The sequence below is a fragment of the Adiantum capillus-veneris genome, chromosome 29 (assembly GCF_014529385.1).
Source record: "Adiantum capillus-veneris isolate H3 chromosome 29, ASM1452938v2, whole genome shotgun sequence".
Lineage (NCBI taxonomy): Eukaryota > Viridiplantae > Streptophyta > Polypodiopsida > Polypodiales > Pteridaceae > Adiantum > Adiantum capillus-veneris.
In genome coordinates this window covers 113,568,909-113,593,159 of record NC_140959.1, presented here as the reverse complement: position 1 = coordinate 113,593,159, position 24,251 = coordinate 113,568,909, and the positions used below count along the sequence as shown (strand labels likewise).

Sequence of the window (24,251 nt, the reverse complement as noted above, 5' to 3'; positions counted from 1 at the left end):
ACTCGCCACATTGGACGCATAGATGTTCAGGAAACCCACTAGGCCACCCTGAACCTGCATAATAATCCACTGAGCCCTACCTGGCACTATAATCCCTCTGCCCACAATGGCCTACTACAATGAGTGCGCAATAGTCATACATACCCCACCCTGGATGCCTCCAGGTCCAAAAGGAGGTGACCAAAAAGTATCATATCGTCCACGCAAAAGCTGACCACATCGCCGAATGCGGCTCTCACTCAGATGGTGCTCGTGAAGCATAAGGAGATCAATCTCTCCTCCCTCAAGGCAACGCTGAAGCTCCTGACGCAATCGGCCCCGTTGACGTTGAAATTGGGGCTCACCTAGTCCCTGCACGTTCCATGAGACAATCCTCATGGGGAGCGAGAGAGAACAGATGCTGCCACAGCAACTAGACGGGCTATCTTCGAGGTTGGCTTGGATGGGGAGTAATCCGCATCCGAGCGTCCTCTAGATAGGCGTGACTGCAATGAGTGCCTAGCCCAAGCCCAAGGAGAGCGAGCCATGCGTAAAGCAACCTCCTCCGTCCAGGAGTCCTCATGAATGTATACATAGCATGGCAAACACTGTGTATCAGCAAAGAAGTAAACCACAATGTGCCTACATCCTGCTGAGTCCGGGGGTGTCATCGCAAACTTGGCCAATGGCCACAAAGTCTTTAGCATGTTTGTAACTCCTAGTTCTCCCATGTGGTGAGAGAACTCTAGGACTTGTGTATGCAACCATCCCAACACTGAGTCGAGAGTCCACTCTGTCTGGGCCCTGCCGCAAAGGGGAAAGGAGAAACCAACTGCTGAGTCCAAGGCCTCTGTCCCCCTAGCGGCAAGGAACAGAGCATGGACCTTGAAGCAGGCTGCCTCATGGTCTGTTGAGGGATCGCCGAGAAAACGAGTGAAGCGGTAGTCGAAGAAGTCCCAGCGGCGCCGGATGTCAATGCTCCTCAGACCACGAGGGATAGTTGCAAGGGAAGATGTCTGTACCTGCAGAGGGGGCCGTAAGAAAGGCTGACCCTCTCTCGCTAGGCGACTCGTGGCAAAGGCACTGCCAAGAGATCTCCTAGCCGCCGGAGAAGGCCCTGCCCCTGGGTCGACTGTGGAGCTGGAGTAGGAGGGGGGGGGAGAAGGAGCTGGGGGAAGCGGTGGAGAAGAGGGGCGGGAGGGGGTGACAGAGGTAGAGGGGCGAGGTGAAGAGGCTGCGGGAGCAGAAGGCGGGGGGGAGGAAGAGGAAGAGGGGGGGAACTCTGGGGGGGGAGAGGCTGTCGAGGATGAAGCTGGGGTGGGGGCTGGAGCAGGGACCTCCTCCTGCTCAAGAGGACCAAAGCGGCTCCCCGTGGGAACCCACTGCCTGCTGAGTAGGCGCCTGAGGGCCACTCTGAGTGCCAGGCTGACGTTGTGGCCCCTGTCGTCGTCTACCACGGGCTTGCTGCCATCTCTCCTCCGCTGGAGCCCCAAGCGCGGAGGGTGGCTCTGCATGTGTGCGTTGTGTCTCTGTCTGTGGTTGCGGGCCAGCCCTGGCAGGCTGGGGCTGAGGCTGTGGTGTAGGTGGAGGCCTCCTCCGTGGACAGGCCTTCGCTAGATGGCCTATCTGTCGACAAATGAAGCACCGGTTCGGGAGGCCCGAATACTCCACACTGTTTCTAAACCAACCCCCACTCACCCGAGGCGAAAGAATAACCTTCGGGAGCGTGTGAGTGTCTCTGACCAAAACTCAACTGAGGGAACGCCAGCCGCCTTGGCAGCTACTGATGCTTCCGTACGAGGTGTCTCCAGGACAGTCCCAATGGTTGAGCGGATCCTGGATAGAATTGGTAAGTACTACCTCCGCAAACAAGGAAAGTAGACCGAGATGGGGATGTCTGCCTCCTCTACTAGAACATCCGAAGCAGGGTCGAAACCATGTCTCCACTGTTGAAAGTGGGTACGTGCTGCTCGGATGGTCAGTGGACTCATGGCGATGACCTTGGACGCCATCTTGGAGGTCTCAAACTCGATTTGGTAGTAGCCTCGTCCGAGTATCTGCACGTCCAGGATCTTGCCCCCTCTGCGAGAAGGCGGGCCTGGAGAAGGTCACGCAACTCTCCTCTGCTAGGTCGGGTGCCGAGAATCTTGCAGATAACAGAAAGTCGCCTGCAATCGCTCTACCTCTGTGGCAAGGCTCGCTTGCTCTGTCGGTGAAAGAGTAAGTCGGATGGTGGGCTCAGCGGGGTCGGGGGAGGGGGCTTCTGGCGAGTCTCTCTGGGGCGGAGCTGGGGCCTCCATCTGTGTCTACTGTTGTGGTGAAACGAACGAGCGGTGGAGAAGGTCTGCAGACGAGCGCCGAGCACTTGCCCAAAAGGACAAATGCTATACGAGCCAATATGCAGGAAAAAAAGAGGGGGTGGGGGGGTTGGAGCAGCTGGATACTGTGTGGGACCGCAAGCGGGATGGGGGGAGTATGGCAATGTGCAGGCAAGCAGCAGGCGGCCCGCGGGGCAGCGCGATACCAAGAGGGAGGCAGCGGGTGGCTGTGGGGCAGCGCGCAGGAGCGGCGGGAATAGGGGGGCAGCGCGTTGGGGTAGGCAGGAGTGGAGGCAGCGTAGGGGTAGGGGGGGGGGGGGGGCAGCAGCAGTAGCGAGCGCGTTCATTTAGTGCTCATTATTTCATGTGCTCGTTCTACGAATGTGTCATGCCAAGGAAGAGACATGGAATGTTACTTCCTTACATAAAAATCCGTATACATTTGTGCTCATTCATGAGTGAAACGTGCTCAACGTACAATATGTCATGCCTAGGAAAAGGGATCACATAAAAACGCTGACTAAAATACAGGAATGATCACAAATGAAACACTCAATCAATGCGTGCTGACGAATCATTCGAACACATAGTACTTCCTGTAAGGGTTCTTTGAAGTTTGGACCTAGGCTCGAGAGCCAAGATCGGTTCTTCTTGATGGGGTGCTTTGGACCTAGGCTCGAGAGCCAAGATCGATCCTTCGTGATTGATCGAATTTGCAATGAGGTTAGCTTCACTAGAGAAAGTATCAACTAACACATCATCCTTCTTGTGAACAATCACATCTTCTTCATGCAACTCATCATGCTTGTGAGAAATCACATCTTGATCATGCAAATCATCATGCTTGTCAGTGTCATCCAAATCATCAAGCTCATCATTATCATCCAAATCATCATGCGTATCATCATGCAAATCATGTGTGTCATGCTTTGGAGAAGAAGAGACTGAGAGAGTCTCCTTTTCCCGAATCTCTTGCATCTATGCCTGCACTTGAGAAAAGAGTCGCAACAACTCTTGCTCACGCTCTATGGCTGCCTTTCTTTCTGCTTGTCTGCGATCCATTTCTCTTTTTCTTTGTGCGTGGCTGCGATCCATTTCTGCTTTTCTTTCTTTGCATTCGCGATCAAATTCTGCCCTTCTTTCTGCATTTCGTGCTTCGCGTTCTAACTTCCTGTACATAAACATCTGCTCCAACTCTTCCATAGGAGTTAGTGCAATCCTTGACGTAGATGGGGAAGGGGGAGGGTCGGAAAAACCTCCTGGTGGGGAAAATTCTTCTTCCCCTCTCGCATGCTCATCACCTCCAAGCGAAGTATCCATTCCGCTTCGAGTGATGACCATGCACTATGATCTTTGGTTCTTAAGTTCACGAGGAACTTGGGTTCTTGGGGTCTTGAGGTTCTTGAGGTTTTCTTTCGCTTGCAATCTGTGTTTGAGAAGGATCTTCTCTTCACCCGAGTTCTGCTCTTTTCCGCGGGCGCACCCCTTGGCGGCCTTGCGCTCACACCAAGGTTGCGTTTTCCCACCTCACGTGGATTGGCCGGCCGCTACGTGCACGGTCTGCTCTCAATAAGTGAAAAGAGGCACAAGGGGAGGCTGGACAAGCCCTTCTTTCCTGGGATTCTTGTCACTCTTCAAAAACACAATTAGGAATCGACACGCCCAAGTGAACTTGGGTTCGTGCGACCTCAACAAGCAAAAAAAATTCTCTTGGTTCTTGTGGTTCTTTCCTTGAGTGATACAGAACATTGCCAAAGCTTTGATACCAATGTTAGGTACAGCGGAATGAATGTTTGAACTTTGCTCAAGATGAGTGCTCCGAACTGTGCTCAAGGGTTCCTTTTACTTACGGAAGGGAGAGCCTTCCGTTCCTTTAGTGAGAGAGTGCAATGGACACAAACAAAGTGAATGGACACTGTGAATGGAAGTGCATGAGACTAAGAGATACAGAAGAGAATACGACACCAGAGACGTTGTAAAACCCTCCTCTGAAGGCCCCACTCTCTATGGCGAGAGCGGTCTACTTATGATTGCACAAATCTCTACAATGCTTTGGACTTGGTGACGATGTCGACGACGATGAGGACGACGATGAGACGGGCTGAAATCTGAGAACGCTAAGGGCTGAAATGTGCAAATCTTTATCTGCTGAATTCTGACTCTATGTCGGTGACGATGTCGATGGCGACGACGACGCGCTGAAAATGCAAATGCTGAAATCTAAGTTTTCCGGGCTGAAACTGTAAACCTTGTGGAAACTGACCGTGCGGCGAGGAACTACTGCGAGAAGGTGAGATCTGCGAGGTTCGGGACTTGATCTGCGGTGTCTAAGGGCTGAAAACTGAAAACGTTGAGGTTTCTTGATGTTCCGTGGCGGTGAATCTGCAAAACACCGGGGCTGATCTGCAAATAAAAAACGCTATGGCTGAAAATGGTTCTGTTGTCGCCGGATGGCCTGCAATTGCAAAACGCTAGGTCTCTTGTTGAGTCTTCTGTGGCGAGGGATCTGCAAGAGCAAAAACGCTGGCTGATCTGGTCCAAAAACGCTAGGTGGTTGCTGTGGAGCAAAAACGCTAGGGCTTGGGTTTTGATGAGAAGTTGCCTGTTGAGCGTGTGCTCCTGCTGCCTCTTCTGCTAGAAAGTGCTAGCCTGGGTTTTCTTATATACAAACTTACTCAATTTGCCCTACCTACTTTCCAACAAAAGTCACTTAAAAATAATAAGTGAAAAATGTCAAAAATAGGGAAAATAGGCTAAATGCATTGAAAAATTCCCCTAAAGGATTCTCATGGATTCTGATGGGAATGCTTATGATCATGCTATGTGCAACCAGAGGATATGCATCTAATCTAAGTGTCTGGACATGCACGGTCTGCGAACAGACTCACAAAAGTGTTAGATCACTTCCTATTCTAGACTGACTTGATTGAACTGAACCTTGTCATGCTGTAGCTTGTCCACCGACACATAGGGTTGGATGTGTCACGTGACACATAGGGTTAGATGTGCACGTGACATTGGCGTCCCTTTTGGTATTTCTTTATATAGCATCAACACAGTACAAGCTGGTACTCCACGCTCTGCATCTTCATCTAGAAACATGTCAGAGAATGAGCCCATGGCCTCATATTTAAAGGCCCTAGGCCCAAAAGTAGTTTACATGAAAAGCCTTAAACTCAAAAGCATTCGGTGCAAAAGTAACTCGTCCAAAAAGCTGGCGTTAGAAATCATCCTCCGTAAATCACGGAAATCTGTAGAAGCAACCACGTTATCACTGTCAGCATGAAACGTGGAAATCCGTGTAGTTGTGCCACGTCATCATGTCAGCACAAAACCCGGAATTCTGTACAGGATGCCACGTCATCAGTCAACGTGAACTGCAAGATTCCGTACATTTGTTGCTTTTGCTTCTTCACTTAGGGTTTAGACCCCTCAGCCGGGATCTGGAAGTAGGCTCCGTTCTTCATTGGCTTGACACGTCAACAATTTGTGACACCACCCTTTCTTGTGGGGATGACAGAGGTGACTGCCTTTCAGACACTTAAAGAAAAACTGAGTACGGGACCAGTGTTGACTTTGCCGGATTTGCAAAAGTCATTTGAAGTATATTGTGATGCTTGGGAGCGGTCTTAATGCAAGAAGGCCATGTCATTGCCTATGAACGCCGATGTTTTCAAGGCCAAAATTGACAACACAGATTTATGAGAGAGAGCTTTTGGCAGTGATCCATGCTCTTGCTCAGTGGCGACATTATCTGCTCGGAGCCGATTTTACGGTCTTCATTGATCATCAGAGTTTACGCTTGTCACAGAAGCAGCTTTCGGAAAAGCAGATGCGGTGGGCTAACATCTTGTCACAGTTTCACTTCCAGATTGTCCATGTTCAAGGACATAAAAACTTGGTGGCAGATGCTTTCTCTCGAAAGCTGCTAGTCTTGGCTATTTCCGTGATTCATCATAGAAGCTTCGAGGACATGGTTGATTAGTATGCCACAGATCCGGATTTTTTCGATGTATTCACTCGAATACACAATGGGGAGGTAGTAGCGGGATATGCCATACGGGATGGCTACTTGATGAAGAAAATGACCGTTGAGGGAAAAGGTTTTGACTGAGTGCCATTGTCCACCTTTTATGGGTCACTGTGGTATCGACACCACCTTGAAAGGTGTGGAGCGTTACTTCTTCGAGCCTCAAGAAAGATGTGGACTTTGTACGCAGTTGTTTAGTATGCTAGAAGGTCTAAGAAAGAAAAAGGGAAAAGAGCGGCTTTTTCCAAAGCTTAGCATGAGGTATTATGGCCCTTTCTAGATAAAAGAAAAGATAAATGAGGTCTCCTTTAGACTCAAGCTGTTGGATACTTGGAAGATTCATAATGCTATTAATGTGAGTCTTTTGAAGCCTTTTAAAGGTGATGTGTCCGATGAGCAATCCGAAGTGGAGGAAAGCGACGAGATACTAGTTCTAGAACAGATTTTGGCACACAAAGACAGAAAGATAAAAGGTAAAGTGATTAGGCGGTTCTTGGTTAAATTCAAGAACTATGTTGCATTGGATGCGAAGTGGATTGAGGAGAAGGACCTAGCAGATACTCCTCAGATTTTGGAACTTTACCTTGAAGCATTTGATTTAGCATAGTCTACTCCAATAGAACCCCGAATTCAGTGAGGGTGAATCTAGTGTAGCGGGTTGGCACAAGAGGGGATTCACTCCGCTCCTTTGTCAACGAATTACCCCGATTTGAATAGAGTCATTGATGTCCCCTTTGGGTTTCAAGGATACTAATGGACTGAGTAGTATTCTGTTGTATGACTTTATGACAGGAATTCCTGAAAATAAAAATGATTGATTTGTACTTGACTTTGTTTGAGTGCAGGAACTGAAAGACGAAATGACTGCAGCATTTTGGTCTCATAAATCTCTATAGACACGATTGCAATAAGGATTAGTTAATCAGGCATCCGTGAGGTCCCGACTGGATCTAGGATTACTAAATATGTTACCGATGGTCATGGTCTGAGATTTGGAATGAAATTGTCTGTGATTTGTCATGTGATGTGACTGTCGTTTTTGTAAAAGTGCTAGATGTGTCGTGTCTAGTGCGTCGGTACTAACAGTTAGTGTCTACTAAGACAGCCTATGGCCTCTGTCTGTTTTGCAGGCGTAATCGAGGGCGATCACAATTCTTTCAAGAGGGGGGTATGTCACAAATTGATGACGTGGCAGTGCCCGGACACACAATGACGTGGCAGCCAGTACGAACGCCCAGATTTTGCGCTGATCGTTGACGTGGCAGGACAGTACGGCAGCTGATGTGGCAGGCTGTACGGAAATTCCGCCTTTTGCGCTGACACGTTGACGTTGCACTATACGGAATTCCGCAATCTGCGCTGCTGCCTCTGGTTGATTTAGCATTGGCAGCTTTTTGGACGGTTTGCTTTTTATTTTAAAAGCTTTTGGGGCGCTGGTTTTGGCATCCCATGTAATCTTTATAAGTGGCCTTAGGGGCTCACTTCTCAGAGCATTTGGACGCAGAGACTGAGAGTGAGCACCCGCGGGCTCTTTGTACTTTGTGCATAGATTAATATAAAAATAAATACCGAAAGGGCGTCAATCTTTGGGGCCAATACCTCTTGGCACGGAACTACACCGGGCGGTGTCGTCTCTTGTGAATCGTTTGGAAGTAAATCTCTGCTGTGTTCGGGGGGGGGGGGGGGGGGAGCAACTATAGAACATAGCTTGCTGCTGCCCTCGCCCCCCTCCCCTACGCACGCACCTGCATACCCCCCCTCTCGCCTTCGCTGTCCCCCCCTCCCCCCCCCATCCCCCCTCAGGCTGCCTTGCTCTGCCCGCTCTCTGCTTTGCCCGCTACTAGCTCAGCGCGCGAGCCCACCCGCCAGCCTCAGCCCCCCCCCTTCCCATTTCTCAGCTCGCAGGAAGCTGTTTTCTCAGCCTACTGGGAGTTTCGCGTCACCATCCCCCTTCTCGTTTCAGCAGCAGACACAATGTTTTTGCTAAAGCTGCGCAAACACTCGGAGAGTCTCTTAAGGAGATTAGACAATGGGAGACATTCATAGAGGAAAATCACTGACTTCTTTAGAGCAAAGACTCAACAATCAAATGAGCAGACTTCAAAGTCCACCTGTATTAGAGGTATATTGACTGATAGAGTTATTGAGCTTGGGAGAGCTAGACGCCCACGTCTACGAGGGCCACAACGACATCGACGGAGGCTCCATCAAAGGATCATGACTATTCTAGCATGGCATGGGAGACATCCAGTACGGTTATTTACCAACGCGGACATTGATGATACTCTTCAGCGACTGATGCAGTACATCCTCGGAGAGCGCCCGATGTTGGACATCCTTGGACACTGATGTTCATTTTAGCTTTTATTTTACTTCATGTTATTTTGTACCCAAACATTGTATTAGATCCACCAAGATTGTATTAGTTTGGTCTCATAGGTCATTTTGGCCTTTTGAAGACGTTTGATATAACATTTCATTTCATTTCATTTGTCTCTCCCTTGCTGTTTTTACAACAGCAAACCTAAAAACCTGGAAATTCAGCCCTCCTCTTGAAGCTCCAAGCTCTCTTTCACCACAACTGCAACGAAGAAGATGGACTACTGCTCTTTTTCCAAGATGGACGGAATTTATCTCTTGTATATATGTGGAACGTTCCTTGTATGTTGTAGTTTGTGTTTACGCATGTGCACATATGACATCTTGCGTGAACTCTGAGTGTGAGTCTACTTCAGCTCACTCTTAGGTTGATTGATTGTAAGCTCAATTCTAAGGGCATTGGATTGAGCAGAAATACATTTTCTTCGTGCGCACGTGGCGAGGGGGGGTTGCCCATCGTCAACCCTCATTGTCTCGCTTTCTAGTCTCTCTTGTGCATATTATTTTAAGTCATCTTTAAGTGGTGGAAACTAAATAAGCACTATGCATTGTACGGGGCTCTTACATACGCCCCTCATGTGCAAAGTGTGCTATGATTGTGAATCGTTCATTCGGGTCTTCTTATTCTGGTGGTCGTGTTTTCCGTGACTAAGTCTTCTACAGTTTGATTGCTGGTGGTCGTTACATACTGTCTCAAATATTTTTTCACTCGGGCCAATCGCTGCTCCTACCAACTGAAAAAGTAGATGCCTTGTATGTGCTTGGAATCAAGTATCACTCCCAACAGTTTTTTTTCTGACTGAGAAAGGCCTGATGGAGCTTGTATAAGGGCAATTTCAGTCCTTGAAAGAGGATCCATGGTGAAAACAAGAATCGATTTCTACTTGAGAGGGACCTACTTCCATTATTCTTAAAGGTAGGTGTTACAACTTACAGGCATCTGAGAGGCTGTTATGGGAGCAAGGTTGGATGTTGGTTTTCTTCTCTTCTCGGTTGAAGATTTGGTTGCTCAAATTGGAAGGGATCAGGACTTCTTTTTTCTGGGCACTCAAGGGCAAAGAGATGAAGACATTGGCTAGATTGGAAGGGGGATATGGGGTTTTCCACTTCCTCTTTTCCATGCATGTGGACTCCAAAGATTTTTCTGTTCAGGGAAAGAATTTTCTTTCTTTTTGTTTGGGGGGGGGGGGGCTTTTTTTGTTAAAGTGCTACGCTGAATTTCTCTCTTTCACCTCAAATCTCTGTGTGAGACCATTTAATTATCAGCTATGTTCTTGTGTGCAAAGTTTTCATCATTGTCCATTTGACTGGGTCCTCTGTCCCTGCCCAAAGGCAGTTTTAATGTGCGCTAGAACACTGGAGGTGAATCCCAGGTCAGTACTGCATCATCTACATAAGCAGCAATGCTACATACAAAGAGGCTATAGAAGAGAATGAGGCATCGTCTTTATAAATCTGCTGTCTTTATATCTTTTGACATTGCCGTCTTGATTTTGTTGCTTCTGTTTGCACACTGGAAGGTTCTGGTCCTTTTGGTCTTATTTGGAAGCTTGACGTGTGGCAATGTTTCGTTTATAGAACAAGTTTAATTTTTTAAAAAATAATTTTTTAATGTTCAATGAAGTGATCAATTGGCTATTTGACAGGGTGACATGAAGGCACTGGAAGACTTGACTTACACAAAGAGGCAAAATTTTCTAGCAAAGCATTCACTACCTCGGGAATTTCCTGTGGTTTCCTTTCATACAGAAGTTAGCATCGCTCCGAAAATATTTTCAACCATGTCGCACATAGCCCATGCTGAGCTTCCATGGTACCTTTTCAGCACGGAGACAGCATCCAATATGCTACAGGCTCCTACTAAGCTTCCTGTTGTCATACCCCTTCCCGCAGTTATGGCGATGTGTGCGAAGCACATTGAATTAAGGTACAACCACAAAAGTGATGGGCTAGTTGTCAGGGAGGATGCAGAGGCTCCTGGTTCTGTGGTGGTCAGACCTGACCGCAAGCTTGATCACGCTTGGATGGTTTACTCATCTGCACGAAACGACTGTGATAAACCGGATGCTTCACAAACGTGTGAAGCCTTGCTAACATTGCTCCTGGAAGCTTGCAAGAGAACCAAAGCAGACTAGCAATCATTTTGCAGATTGATAATGCTGTTCAACACTCGTGTACGAGGGCCAAGTTGGACGACCTGTAATTTGTACAGATCCTCAACTTTTGTGGAAGAGAAAATCTGCTAAGCACCCCATGATGATGATGCTTAGTCATGGCATATGCTCGCAGGTTCCAAGGATAGAATTCATGTGTATAAGACACATTCAACTTCTTATATTCATCAACATTGCCTCATTGCTCGTCTTGTGCGTTGTCTAATGTTGAGCTGTGGTTTTCTATATGACTTACATGTAAGTGAGGTGCGTGCTTGTAGTTTTGTGCCAAGGAGAATGCTCAATCAGTTTGGCAGTTCCAATTTGAAGCCAGTACTTGTCAGGCTTTTGTCACATGGTTCGTCAGCTTTTATGAACATGAACATGCTACCCCCCCCGCCCCGTGTGCACGGAGTAACATGTCTTGAGTTCAAGACTCCTTGGATAGATTCATGAGGTCTTTCAAATTTATTGCTGCATCGGAGGTGGCATGAGTTACTTGGCACAATAAAAAACTTCTTCCCTTGAGAAGAGGCAGTAACAGTTAGTGTCGATGTTGTGGAGGTCAGACAGATGACTTCAAGAAAAAGTCTATCTAACTTGCTTACACAAATGATAATGATCAACGAATGCGGTACACATACATCTAGGAGAAAGTGGTCTCAAACCATTGCTTTATGTGACCCAAAGGGTTGGCAGAAATCTCTTTATGTTGCAGGGGTGTGTTAGTTTTTGGTTCTTAGTGATGCAAGAAATGCAACAATAACTTATGTGAAATCATTGTTTCTGAATGCTTCGAGGACCTTTGAAATGCCAAAGCTAAACTAGCAAATTCCTCGTTGTAGAGAGAGAATTCACTATTACATACTAGCCTTTCACAAAACTGATGCTGATGTGCCTAAAGGCATGAATAATAATATCTAACAGAGCTCAAAAGCATCATACATGAAGACACCCTAACATCTATTGATTTTGCATTCTACGGTAAATGACCGATTCACATGTGCTATTCAAGGGTCCGGGGATGGCCAACTTGATGACCATACAGAATTCCAAAAGGAGAATTTGAAAACTTGAGCAAATTTTTGCTATTTATACACTTTTTCTCAATATCTAGATGGGATCTTTCCTCTCTTGCTCTCAACTTGCATTTTTGGAATCTTAAAGCGATGGGATTGTAAGTTGAGACACTTTTCCGGAGCACTTGATCACACGACCCATTATAACGCTCCATGCAATAATATCAAAAGTTGTTGTACAATCTGGTTGCTTAATAATATGGCCCACTTAGCAAAACTAAGTGCATTTAATACCTAGTCGACTTGCAAGGATGCTAGCCATGAGCTTCGATCACCAACAACAAACAAATTTTGTAGCAAAGAGAAGGCAAGAGCCTTAGCTAAACTTGTGCAAGCATTGACTTAACCAACCACTAACTTAAAAGATTGACACAACTTCACAATGTGGTATGCACTTTCCAAGTACCTCTTTTTGATGAGTGACTATTGCTATGTCGTGAGAAAGACGAAATTTTGCAAGCCCTTAATAATCTTCAGAGTCTGTGGTTAGGCTCTTGCATATGTTTGGGAATGGCTTCCTTGACATAATTATCAGTACTCGATACCAAACGGCCAGTTAAATGGCCAACTAGATGAAATATTAAAGTTTAGTATTGTTAAAATCTTGATCACTTGGGTGTGATATGCCAAAATCAAGATGTGAGCTTCTAGAATGGCAACCAATATATCAACCTTTGCTTAAGCTGCTTTTGCATGTATTTGGGAAAAATCATTCAGATTAAAATCGGTCTTCTATTTCCCCCTCAAAAAGCTTATTCACCATAGAATATTAGTAGAGAATCTCCCTAATCAGCCTCCACAAACATGCCCTACTTAAAGACAAAGTCATGTGTTGCAAAGCAAAAGGTTCCATATTTGTCATTGGCAAAGTCATGTGTTGCAAAGCAAGGTGTTCCATATCATTGATTGGCAAAGTCCCTTTTCCATGCGAGTTGAAGGATGCTGACAATGCTAAGTGATCATCCTCGTTTGGTAGAAAAAGCTTTTAGTAAGACATTTAGCTATAACAATCTTGGCCTCAGAAATTGCTACCTAAATATGATTTCCGTTTCCATGGCTTTGATCATAGCTCATGACTAGAGATACTTTAGTCATTCCTAGAGGGGGTCCACCATCCTATATAATGTGCGCTCGTAGGATACTTAAAAAACCGCTCTGTTAAAATGTGGACATGAGTAGGTTGACCCCTCTTTTTTAAAAACGAATAACGTTTTTTTTCCAAAATGGATTAAAAAATCCCTCTTGTAAATATATCTCTATTAAATTGCTTAAATTTTCAAAATTCAAGAGCCCCTCCTACTGAACTCAGGCGATATGTTAACATGATTATATAGTGGATCCATCGAGAGTACACTTAGAAAGCTCATCGTGGTGCATTCTTCCATACTAGTGTAAAACTCTTCCTTTCAAACAAGTTGTATTTAGTGCACTTTATATAAGAAAACAAAAGCATTTTTAATGGATGGTTTAGATTTTTGAAGGCATCACAACACCACACTACACAATCATAATTCTAATGTGTCCCCTTTGCAAGCAATTTCATACTTTTGTGCGTTGGAACAAGGGTTTATTCTCACCACAAGCCCATAGAGAAAGAAAAAAGATCATGGATTTATTTTCCTTAAATTCGAATGCCTAAGGGTATTCACCCAACAAGGCTCTACCATGAGTTTCTTTCTTGAAACTTGGATAGCAGAGGCTTCACATGTGCCTACAATTGCCTCTAACCCCCATATTGAGGGGTTTTCAAAGGAAGGATTGGATCAATGTGGATGTTTAAGCCATCAATCCACGATAGCATGTAGGTGATTGTGTGCTTGAACTGAGGCTTGTAGCGACATATTTTTCCACCACTTTGTCATATGATTTAATACCCATCTAGAAAGGCTCTACGTAACATTATGCTTGATGTGGGCTTGTAGCCACATACCTAGCCACCACTTCATGGGATCTCTTTGAACAAAATTCCTCTTGATGTTATTAGAGAGGCCCTTTGGTAACTTTGTGCTTAAAGTAGGGCTTATAGCTACATATCTAGCTGCCACTTCATGGAATTTCTTTTACATCAAGTCTTTTTAATACTAGAAACCTTGTCATTTTTGGAACAAGGAAATCAGCTTCTTTCCAATTTGTGTTCATAGTTTTCTCTAAAGAACTACTGGATAAACAAGCTCTATTACACATGACCTCCCAACTTTCTTAGTAAGAAGCACTCCACATCATTTTTATCACTTTTAACAGATCCTTTGCATAATTATCATACCTACATAGACATTTAAAGGATGTGAAACCTCTCCTTGCAAACCGCAACCCAAAGGCAGTTATGAGCTATATTTTGGGTATATAACTTTAATGACAATTTGTTTGATTTGTTTATCCTTTGGGTGGGCAATGAAGGGGGGCCTAATTCTATGAATACACATAAATTGTTCCCATATTATATGTTTCTTCTCATCGCTCCCTCCATCACTCGTTCCATCGACCTGGTAGTGTTGCATAGCTGTTAATTAAATACGAAATACTATGAAGAGAGCATTCCTATTACCTTAGAGCATACATAACTATAACGCTTGCATATCCTTGTAGATTATTTAGTATAGTATGGTATTGCTATTTACCCTCTCTACAAGACTAGTTAGCTAGCCAGTTAATGTAACCACTTTAGAAGCCTTATAGATAACATGATATATTATGGGATAGTTATCCAGCTAGCTAGTTGGCTAGTCCCCCCCCCACCCCCTAACACCATCCCTCACCCCCCCACCCAAGAAAAAGATCCTTCTATTAGTTGATAAAACTGCCCATTGGGCTACAAATTGCCCTGACAAGAGGAGGCTACAGTAGACTCTCTTGAGAAAAAAATGTGATATGTTTAGTGACGTCTAAATCAGGATATGGGAGGAGGAAACAACCACACAGGTGGCCCGTAGTGCCATCTAGGAGTCCCATGGACCATGGTGTAGAAAGGCTTTGGGTGCCAAAGCTGTAAAAATGCCTCATGGTGCTCTCACATAAAATCGGAGCTACCCTGAAAACTAGGCTCTTAATAGCTTAATCTGGAATCAAATGTGAATTGTGCCCCCGATCTTCCAATTCTAGGCCCAATTTTCAATGTAATGATTGCGCTTGCTAATTTGTGGCTTATAAAATTTCTTATAGTTCGTCTACGTTCTTTAACTAAACTGCGGCACCACTTTTCAAAACTAGGCTAAAACAAAAGTAGTCTTGGACGAATCAATTAAGATCCGTTTTCCAAAGGTTTTCCCTTATTTTAAGTGAAATTCAAGGCTTTGGCAAGTTTTACAACTTAGATTTTGCCGGTGTTCTCCAAAATACGCTTAAATTCTCAACCCTAATTCACAATTTTGACTGGTAAAATCTGTCCTAATGGCTGGGTTTTACAGAAACTCGATTCCTCTATTTTGCTTCATGTAATCTAGTTTTGTCTTTTGCTCTTTTTTTTTACTATGATTTTTTGGGTTTTTTTTGTGAATTTTATGATTTTTTAATGTGGTTTTTTTGTGAGCTTTTTGTGATGATAAGTTTTTTTGTGTGTGTTTTTTTTAAAAGAGTCTTCTATGATTTTTCTCGTGTTTTTAAACATCTTTTGTGAATTTTTATGAAATTTTTGGTGTTTTTTTTAATTTTCCTAATTCTTTGGACTTTTGTGTGATTATTCTTTTTTTTTAGCTACATAGATACTCGGCATATATGTTCCATACCACATTGTAAAGCAATCAATGCAACTAAGTAAAATCCTCTTTTCATAATATAGCAAAACAAAGAAATGGTTTTATCATGAGAATCATAGTGCTATTGTGAGCTCACATCCTTTTATCTATCTTAGGCAACTTTTGAATGTGGTCTAGATGAAAAGTTAAATTAAAAATAGTTTGTGCGCGTCTGTCACACATGTCAATGCAAGGAACTTGCCGATACACTGTGTGCGAGCCACAAATGGCTCCAAGGACTCAACTAGCCTAAACTAGTAAGTTCAAAGATGGCGATGGTGTGTCACTCATCGCTCTACGCTTGTTGTCGTGGAGGATTGTTCGCCGCGAAGAAGAAGGAGCCTCCACTGCGCCGCGCTCAACCACTTCGCTGCCGCCGTGCCGTCGTTGCAATGCTCGATCGCACTCTCTCTCTCTCTCTCTCTCTCTCTCTCTCTCACACACACACACACACACACACACACACACACACACACACACACACACACACACACACACACAAGGAGATGAAATAGAAGAAGAAGGATGTGGAGCAAGAGCACTCTTCAATTGCACAAATGAGAGAATAAGTGAATTTTAGGTTTAGTTGACTTTTATATGAGCTCGCCCCATTCACACTTGGACGTCCATGCTTAGCCAACTAATCTCTTGAATGTCCCAGTAAGAGTGCGCCTCTCATCGTCGATCACTCTTACCCTTTTCCTATTGGACTGACAAGCCCGGTACCTGAATCTACCAAATAAATAATATGGCGTTCATCTTAGGTGATAGGAATATGCCACTGTCGTGCCGTCGTCGCAATGCTCTCTCTCTCTCTCTCTCTCTCTCTCTCTCTCTCTCTCTCTCTCTCTCTCTCTCACGCATACACACACATACAAGGAGATGAAGAAGCAGAAGATGGAGATGGAGCAAGAGCACTCTTCAATTGCACAAATGAGAGAATAAGTAAATTTTAGGTTTAGTTGACTTTTATATGAGCTCGCCCCATTCACACTTGGGCGCCCATGCTTAGCCAACTAATCCCTTGAATGTTCCAGTTAGAGTGCGCCTCTCATCGGCGATCACTCTTACCCTTTTCCTATTGGATCGACAAGCCCGGTACCTAACTCTACCAAATAAATAATGCGGCATCCGTCTTAGGTGATAGGAATGTGCATGAGGGTTAACATGCCCCCCTTCCTGATGTAGATTCCGTCCTCGGAAGCTATTGAGTAAAAGCTCGCTCATCGACGTGGAAGAGCATTTAAGATAAATGTCCTTAGACTTCTTCGATCACTGCAAAATCAAACAACATTGGCATAGTAATTGCATTATCATATACAGTTAAAAAGCATATGCAATTGTAGGTAGACAATTTGATTGGTAACAAAATTTTAAACAGAATTTGATTGGTAACAGAATTTCAATATAATCAAATGCATAAACAGATGTAAAGGTAAAAATTAAACAAGTCTGGGGTCGCTAATTTAACGATTGAAAGGCACTAAAGATCGACTATTAATACCATGGGCAAGCTTCTCAATTTTCTCTGGTCAGTTAAGTTGTTTAATCACGAGAGCCTTGTATTTCATGTTCGAGGGCTGACTAGAGGCTATACCTAGAAGACCTTGTAGTTAAGCTACGATAAAAGGAATTGCTCATGAAATCATTGTCTGACTTTTTTCCTTTTCTTTGACCCCCCAAAGTCTTTTCACATTGTTTCAATTCTGATGTGTGTGCTTATTTTGTATGCCTTGGGTTTTTTGCTTTTCAAGGAAAAGCGCCCACACTGGGAAGCTCTAGGGCTCTAGTACCATAGGCGATACATGTGAGTGGAGTACTAAATAAAGCTGAGGTTTCTCTTTCAGCTTAAGATTTTACATTGTGGCACTTTTATTTTTTTTGTTTGTACATTTTCAACATTTTAATTTTGTAACTTTGGGGGATCATATAACACTGTTACCCTCCCAGGCTCATCACACTAGTAAACTCCCTTTATAATACTTAAGCTAAAGGTCAATAGGGACTAAGACCAATAGAAAGCCCTAGTACATTTCACACAATGCTGCCTAAATCGGATTAAGAATCTAAGTAACCATTGATCATTAGGAAGGCATTCCCCGTGGAATTAAGAGAAGATCTCTAACCCCTAGCTTGGTCAAACTAGCTTAGTCGGACTGCTTGATTTTTAAACCTAGACAAGTGATTATGACAAAAATTACATTGAATTTAATGTTTGATACTAAGCACAAAATGCTCGCTATGTCTATGTTATTTTTCGCTACACACAAGTTACTAGACCATTAAGTGGTACATTGGTATCAGAGCACAATGTTTCTCCTTTCTTGCTCAAGAAGAGAGATACTCAAGCTAACTATAAATGGTTGGTATTTTTATTGCAATTGATAAGTAGAATAGGTATTTTTCAGCCTTGTAGTGTGCCTGCTTCGTGCAGATAACGGGGCATCACCGTCAAGAGCTATGGTCTTAATAGTGGAGTCCTATGGGGCTTGCCTACGACTTAACCACTATTGAGCTATTAGAATACCCTCTCCTTTATTCCTTGCAATTAATGATATTCAAGCCACAGGTACAGGAGCTTGAGTGATTTTCTAAAGGGGTTAAGAGGAGTAGCAACTAGGGCTTGAAGTGCCAAAGTACACTTAAAAATTTTACACCTAAAGTTGTTAGAATGGCTGACAATAGTAAAGAGAGTGAGATTAATGATGATAGCTTTGATTTTGGTAATGAACAGGCTACTAATGATGCCCCTATGCTTGTTAATTACCTTGTTACTAGGCTTCAACAAGCCATGGGCAATCCATCCCTCCAAAGTGAAGTGCAACGACAGCTACGTGCTCATGGGATTCTCCAAACTCCCCACCAAGAAGAGAGAGTACCTAGGAAGCCTCCTTGTGAACTTCCAAAAGAGGCCTCTCCCCGATAAGGGAAGAAGAAGAGGATGCGTCCGAAGGGCTCAAAATCTACTACTTGATGATTCATCCCTTTCTCAAAGGAGAACTCAAGTTTCAATGGTAGAGCCCCCACCAAAAGAACGAGAAAGAAGTGAGTCTCATGCCACCTCGACACGCGGAGATGGCTCCACAAAGATGGTGGACAAAACGCTTTCCAACACCTCCTAAACGAAGAAGACCATCTCACACTTCTCTACACCATAATTCAAAGAGGGACGACAAAAAACAAGAGAAGAAAAACGCGAGAAAGAGGTCACCCTCTTCTCTATCTTCTTCATCCTCTTCCTCTTTGAAGAAAGTGATGGTGCAGACAAGGAGGAACAAGGGAAGAAAAAGGCCTGGATGGAGAGAGCAACAAAAGCAAAACACCTAGCTAGATAGGCATGAACAATACTTCAAAAAGAGAGAGAAATTAAGCTATTGACAACAGTTGAGGACCGGGTTTACATGGAGCCGGTTACCCCTCCAAAAGGCTTTGTATTATAGGTTTCCCCCATCAATGGAGACATTTTACAATACAATACTTTGTGTTCCTTCAATAAATTTCTGGTGCAATGAAGATGGACGCTTCAAGCAGCAAGCTTACACTTGAAAACACAACATCAATTCCCTCACGGTCTCTGACCCAAGACCTCACACACCTTCGAAGATGGTGACAGCTAGCAGGGTATGAGAGTAGATCGAGAGGAAGAAGGAGTATTCTTACGAGAAAGAAGTATGTCTCCTCACATAATCACTCTTAATAGCTTAACATAGATTAGTAATTAGCATGATGGAGGAGATGAGCATGCATTGGAGCTTGGCTCTTGGTTGGATTTGCATCACAAAGCCAAGAGTTGTTGGCGTAGGCCTCCCTTCTCACAAGCTTGGAGTAGATAATGATCTTTCCATGAAAGCTTGAGAAGGAGTTAGTCTTCTTTACTTCACTCATGATCTTGTGTGAGTGTGTGCGTGATAATGCCTCAAAAAATAAGTCCCCCTCTCTCTCTTGGTCGACCCCTCTTGCTATTTGCTCATGATGGCATCTTATTGGCCCCTGCAAAGCTTAGCCAATGACATTAAGAAGCATAAGTGATAGCCTTGTGACATGTGTCCCCATTTCCCCTTTTGTGAGAGCTTTAGGTATTTAAATAATGCAATTAAACTCTCATTGGACCTCTTAGTCTCCTGGCCAATAGGAATCAGGCAAGCCATTGGCTGCTAAATGCTCATTGGACCCCTTGGGAGACTGTTTAATAGTCTTCTAGAGAGATTAATTTATATTGGTTCTTTTATCAAGTGTTTTTAAATGAGTTAAACTAAATTTACTCTAGCCTAATTCTCATTGGTCCACCTCTCAGTGTGTGAGTTTCTCTCTCATCCCCTACGAAAATGGCTTGCCCTCTCTTGGATAGGGATGTGGGAAGACTTTTGCGTCTTCCCACAAGCATCCAATTTTCCCTAAGGTTTGACCATTGAAGATTTCATTTAATTTTGGAACCTTAGCATTTTGGAAGTCTTAATGGGCTGAACCTTAGGGTCTTTGAAGCCCATTGATGCACATTGCTCTCTTGCAGATGCCCCCCCCTTTAGATCCCTATTTTGCCTCCTTTGGATCCCTATTGTGACAGGTCTGCCAGCCTAACCAATATTCTAGCTTTTTCTCCCTTGGTACTTTCCCATATTAAATGATCAGTTTAACATGAGAAAATCATTTGGGAGAATTATATATTAGCTATTATGACACATTATAAACACATGAAAAAATTTGATTAATTATAAAAGCCAAGCGTGCGAGTACTTCACATAAGCTTAAAGGGAGACAAGGGATCTCACAAAGGAAAAAAGAGAGATTTTACTAAAACATGGCATCATGGCATTTGCCAAGGCGTTTTGACTTATTGAGTCTCATCAGGGCATTCCATGAATACAAAAAAATCTCTCTTTAGGCTATTGGTTTTATAAGCACTTTTGGAGGGAAAAAATCTAAGACTTTTGGAGGGAAATGTGGGTAGGTGGGCATTCATTGGGATTGAGTACAACTTTAGAGTTTCAATGGTGATGGATGTAGACCAAGAAATAGATTGGATTTGTTGGGCATTCATTGGGCTTGTGTACAACTTTAAGAGTTTAAAATGGTGATGGGTGTATACCAAGAAAAAGATTGGCTTTCTCTAGTTGAGCATTAAATGGGCTTGTATACAACTTCATAGTGATGGATGAATACCAAGAAATAGATTGGCTTTGTTGAAAGTCGGTGTAATTCCTTGGGAGTGGAAATTTGTAAGGTGTTAATTTTGGTGATCTTTAGAGAGATTGCATAAAAGTGGTACCAATGGCTAGGGGGTTTCATGAAGCACTGGAATCCTTGATAAGGGTCAGAAGATTAGATTTCTCCAAGAGATTTTGTCGTAACCCCTCCTTCATTATACAAGATTGAAGTCTTGAGCTATGCAACAATGAATTTGATGTACATGGCTAGCTTAGGTTAAGGTTTGGGGCCAGGGTGTGGTGGAAGGTTAGGTTGAGGTTTGGGCCTGGGGCCAGAGTGTGGTGGAAGGTTAGGTTGAGGTTTGATCCAAGAGTCTGGTGGAGGCAAACGTTTAGCTTAAAAGAAGCTTGGGGTTATGGGGGCAAGGTTAAATTTTCTTATGATTATAGTTTTTATGAGGGCAAGGCTATCTTAGTACCAGTCACCAACTTGGCAAGGAAAAAAGCGATGACAAACTAGAAAATTGGTGCAATTTACCATAGGCTAAACTGATAAATGACCTTGCAAGGGTTGCATCTCCATCGGATGTATGTGGACTTGGAAGGGTTGTATCTCCATCGGATGTATGTGGAGACTTACAAATTACAATTTAGTACAATTGTAAGGTGGGGTGCAAGTCTGTGTCAGTAGGTTGTTAACTGTGTCCAGCGAGTGGATAGTTAAGTAAACAGGAGGTTGGTTATGATAATAACACTGTATCCAATAAAAAGCAGGTAGAGGAATTTTTAAGATAGGTTAAGGTATGCAAGGTTTTAAGACAACCAAAAAGGGGCAAGGTTTAATATGGTTTAGCATTAGAGTTTTATGAGGTCGGGTTCAACTTAGTTCTAGGTCACCAACTAGGCGAGGGAAAGACCGGGGAATGTACAAGGTGGAAAAATGGAATTAACTTTCAAGGTAAGGTCAAGGAGGATTAAAGTTGTAGGTTATAAGATAAAAGGAAGGTGGGGTCAAGGCACATAAAGCTATCAATTTTAGCAAGGTGCGGATGTACAAGATGAAGGGATAAAACACATGTAGAAGGGGGATACAATCCACATATAGCTATAAGATTGGTGCCTTTTAGATGAGGGTAAAGTGATAGATTCCTTAGAAGGGCTACATCTGCACCGAATGCATGTGGAGATTAATAAACAAATTGTACAATTGTAAGGTGGGGTGCAAGGCCGTGAGGGTAGGTTAATCACTACGGTCTTCTAGCAAAAGATAGTAAAACTGCCTCGAGGTTAGCAAAGCTAAAAGGACCTTGTATGTTGAAAATTTTGTTATGGTAGTGGATAGTCAAGTAGAGAGACATGGTTGCATGGAGACAATAAGGGGCGCTTGAAGGTGGGCAAGTGAGGTTTTCTCTACTCATGGGTTTGATGGAAATGGTGATTGCTTGGCTTGGGCAGTGTGAAGTAAGTAGATCTATGCAACAAGTGGATGTTTAACTAATGCAAGGGAAAAGGAATAAAGTTTGAGCTAGCTACTCTTCAAGTCTCAATACCAAGAGAACTGGTTGGACTTGATGTTCATGCAAGGGCAAGGGACCTATAACTGGCATGGATCATCAGTTGTGGAACAAAGGAAGTCCACAAGAGCAAGAATCATCACTTGTGGATGCAATAATTGGATGTTTCAAACACCTTAAGACACTCCAACTCAATTCTTAGCACTAAGGACACATGATCTTGATCTCATTAAGTAGCTAAAGTTTGCTGGCTTGCCGCACCTTTTAAACTCTTTCCAGAACATACTCATTGCATCTACAAGCAATGTAGGAGATAATGAGTAGAACTTGCTGATTAGCTGAAAAATGAAAAGTGAAGCAAAAGGGCAAGGAGGGGGGCGGGGGGGGGGGGGGGGGGGGGGGGGGGGGGGGGGGGGACTTGCAGTAAGAGCATGTTGCAGTGTTTAACCTCCTGTTTAGCTCTTTGAACGCGTCTTTTGTGTGCCAATTTTGAGCACATTAATGAAAGAATTAAAAAATGTTTTGTATGTACAAAATATAGTACACATAATGTAAAAGAACTTTGTCTCTTTGAGTGTTGAATGAATTTTTTATTTTGGGCTCCATTCGATGCTCTAAAGTTTAGTGAAAGCAAAAAAATGCTTGTATTTTCTTCTCTCTCTAGACTTTTGAAAATTGCGGGCTAATTTTGGAGAAAAGGAAGTCAAAACTAAAAAGGTTTGATATCTCAATGATCGTAAAACTTTTGAGACAAAAATTTTAAGTTCTCACAAGACTTTCCAAATTCTTGTTAAAAATTGAGTTACGAGCTCTAGAAAAGGGCCATTTTTTGTGCCTTACCTAAAAAAAAATCCTCCTTTTTTGTTTTATGTTAGATCATGTTTTTTGTCGATTAAATATGATTTGTGCTTTTTAAAAGTCTCGATCGGAAAATAGAAAGCACAAAAGCTATTAGTATCAATATTTCTATAAAGATGGTTTTGTAGCTTACATAGCATTCTAGTAAGTAAACCCTACAAACAAAGAAACGTGTGCGCACACAGAACACAAAAACACAGAAGAAGCACACATACATCGCACATAGGTACAACATTCATGCGCACATAGGGATCGACATCACAAGCCGCGCGTAATGCAAGTACGAGGCCATCATCCCGCACAAGGTACAAAATCGTCATCATGAACAGGAGGCCATCAACGTACAGATTCGTGCTAATGCGTACAGTGATAAAGACGCAAGAGCTTCCTAAAAGGTCCAACTCTCTCTCTCTCTCTCTCTCTCTCTCTCTCTCTCTCTCTCTCTCTCTCTCCCTCCTTGTATAGTTAAAGGTTCTCTATCATTATTTCTTGTGTACAAAGATACAGAGTTTTTGGGCAGAATTTTTTAATGTGTTTGCATCCCTAAATCACTCCCATGTACAAAGATGCACTAATCAGTCAAATCTGTCATTCTTGCTTGCTATCTCTCTTAAAAATAAAAAAAATACACAGTCATAAGATTAATCTCTTGCTATCTTCATCCTCTTTCCTCTTGCATATATTCGTTAACATGCAAATGTTTGTTATCTCATCATAATTGTCATGCATAATATTTATAGACATTCACATCTAACCCATGCAGTAGACATGGGTATTTACATAAATAGCAAAGATGACTGTACCATTATAGTACTTGTAAACTTGAATGAACGGATGACTTACTTGTGTGATTTTTTGAGATCGATTCTTTCAGTGAGTGATGGAGACCTCTTGAGTTTCTTTTCCTCTAATCCATTTGTAGATCTGATTGTAATGTGGTTTTTCAATAGAATAATGTAGTCTAGTAAAATTCCTACTCACCACAAAAACAGTTGAGACTAGGACAAGTAGAGAAACAATAGTAAGTGGATAGAAATATGATGTGTTGTTGGGATGCAAAAAAATG

The 24,251-nt window shown here is 43.3% G+C and overlaps 2 protein-coding genes across 3 annotated transcripts in view; both read left to right on the top strand.

Moving 5' to 3' along the window:
- The window catches only part of LOC147419783 (uncharacterized), a 36,864-nt gene extending 27,079 nt beyond the window's left edge, over nucleotides 1–9,785 (top strand). Inside the window, exon 2 of the mRNA XM_086505262.1 lies at nucleotides 9,671–9,785. Coding sequence (XP_086361388.1) covers nucleotides 9,671–9,785 — 115 coding nt within the window. The remainder of the gene's footprint in view (nucleotides 1–9,670) is intronic.
- Nucleotides 1–11,107, top strand: part of LOC147419782 (uncharacterized) — a 130,987-nt gene extending 119,880 nt beyond the window's left edge. For both annotated transcript variants that reach the window (XM_086505654.1, XM_086505655.1), the window contains one exon: nucleotides 10,353–11,107. In XM_086505654.1, coding sequence (XP_086361780.1) covers nucleotides 10,353–10,841 — 489 coding nt within the window. In that variant the 3' untranslated portion in view covers nucleotides 10,842–11,107. The remainder of the gene's footprint in view (nucleotides 1–10,352) is intronic.
- Nucleotides 11,108–24,251: the final 13,144 nt, after the last annotated feature.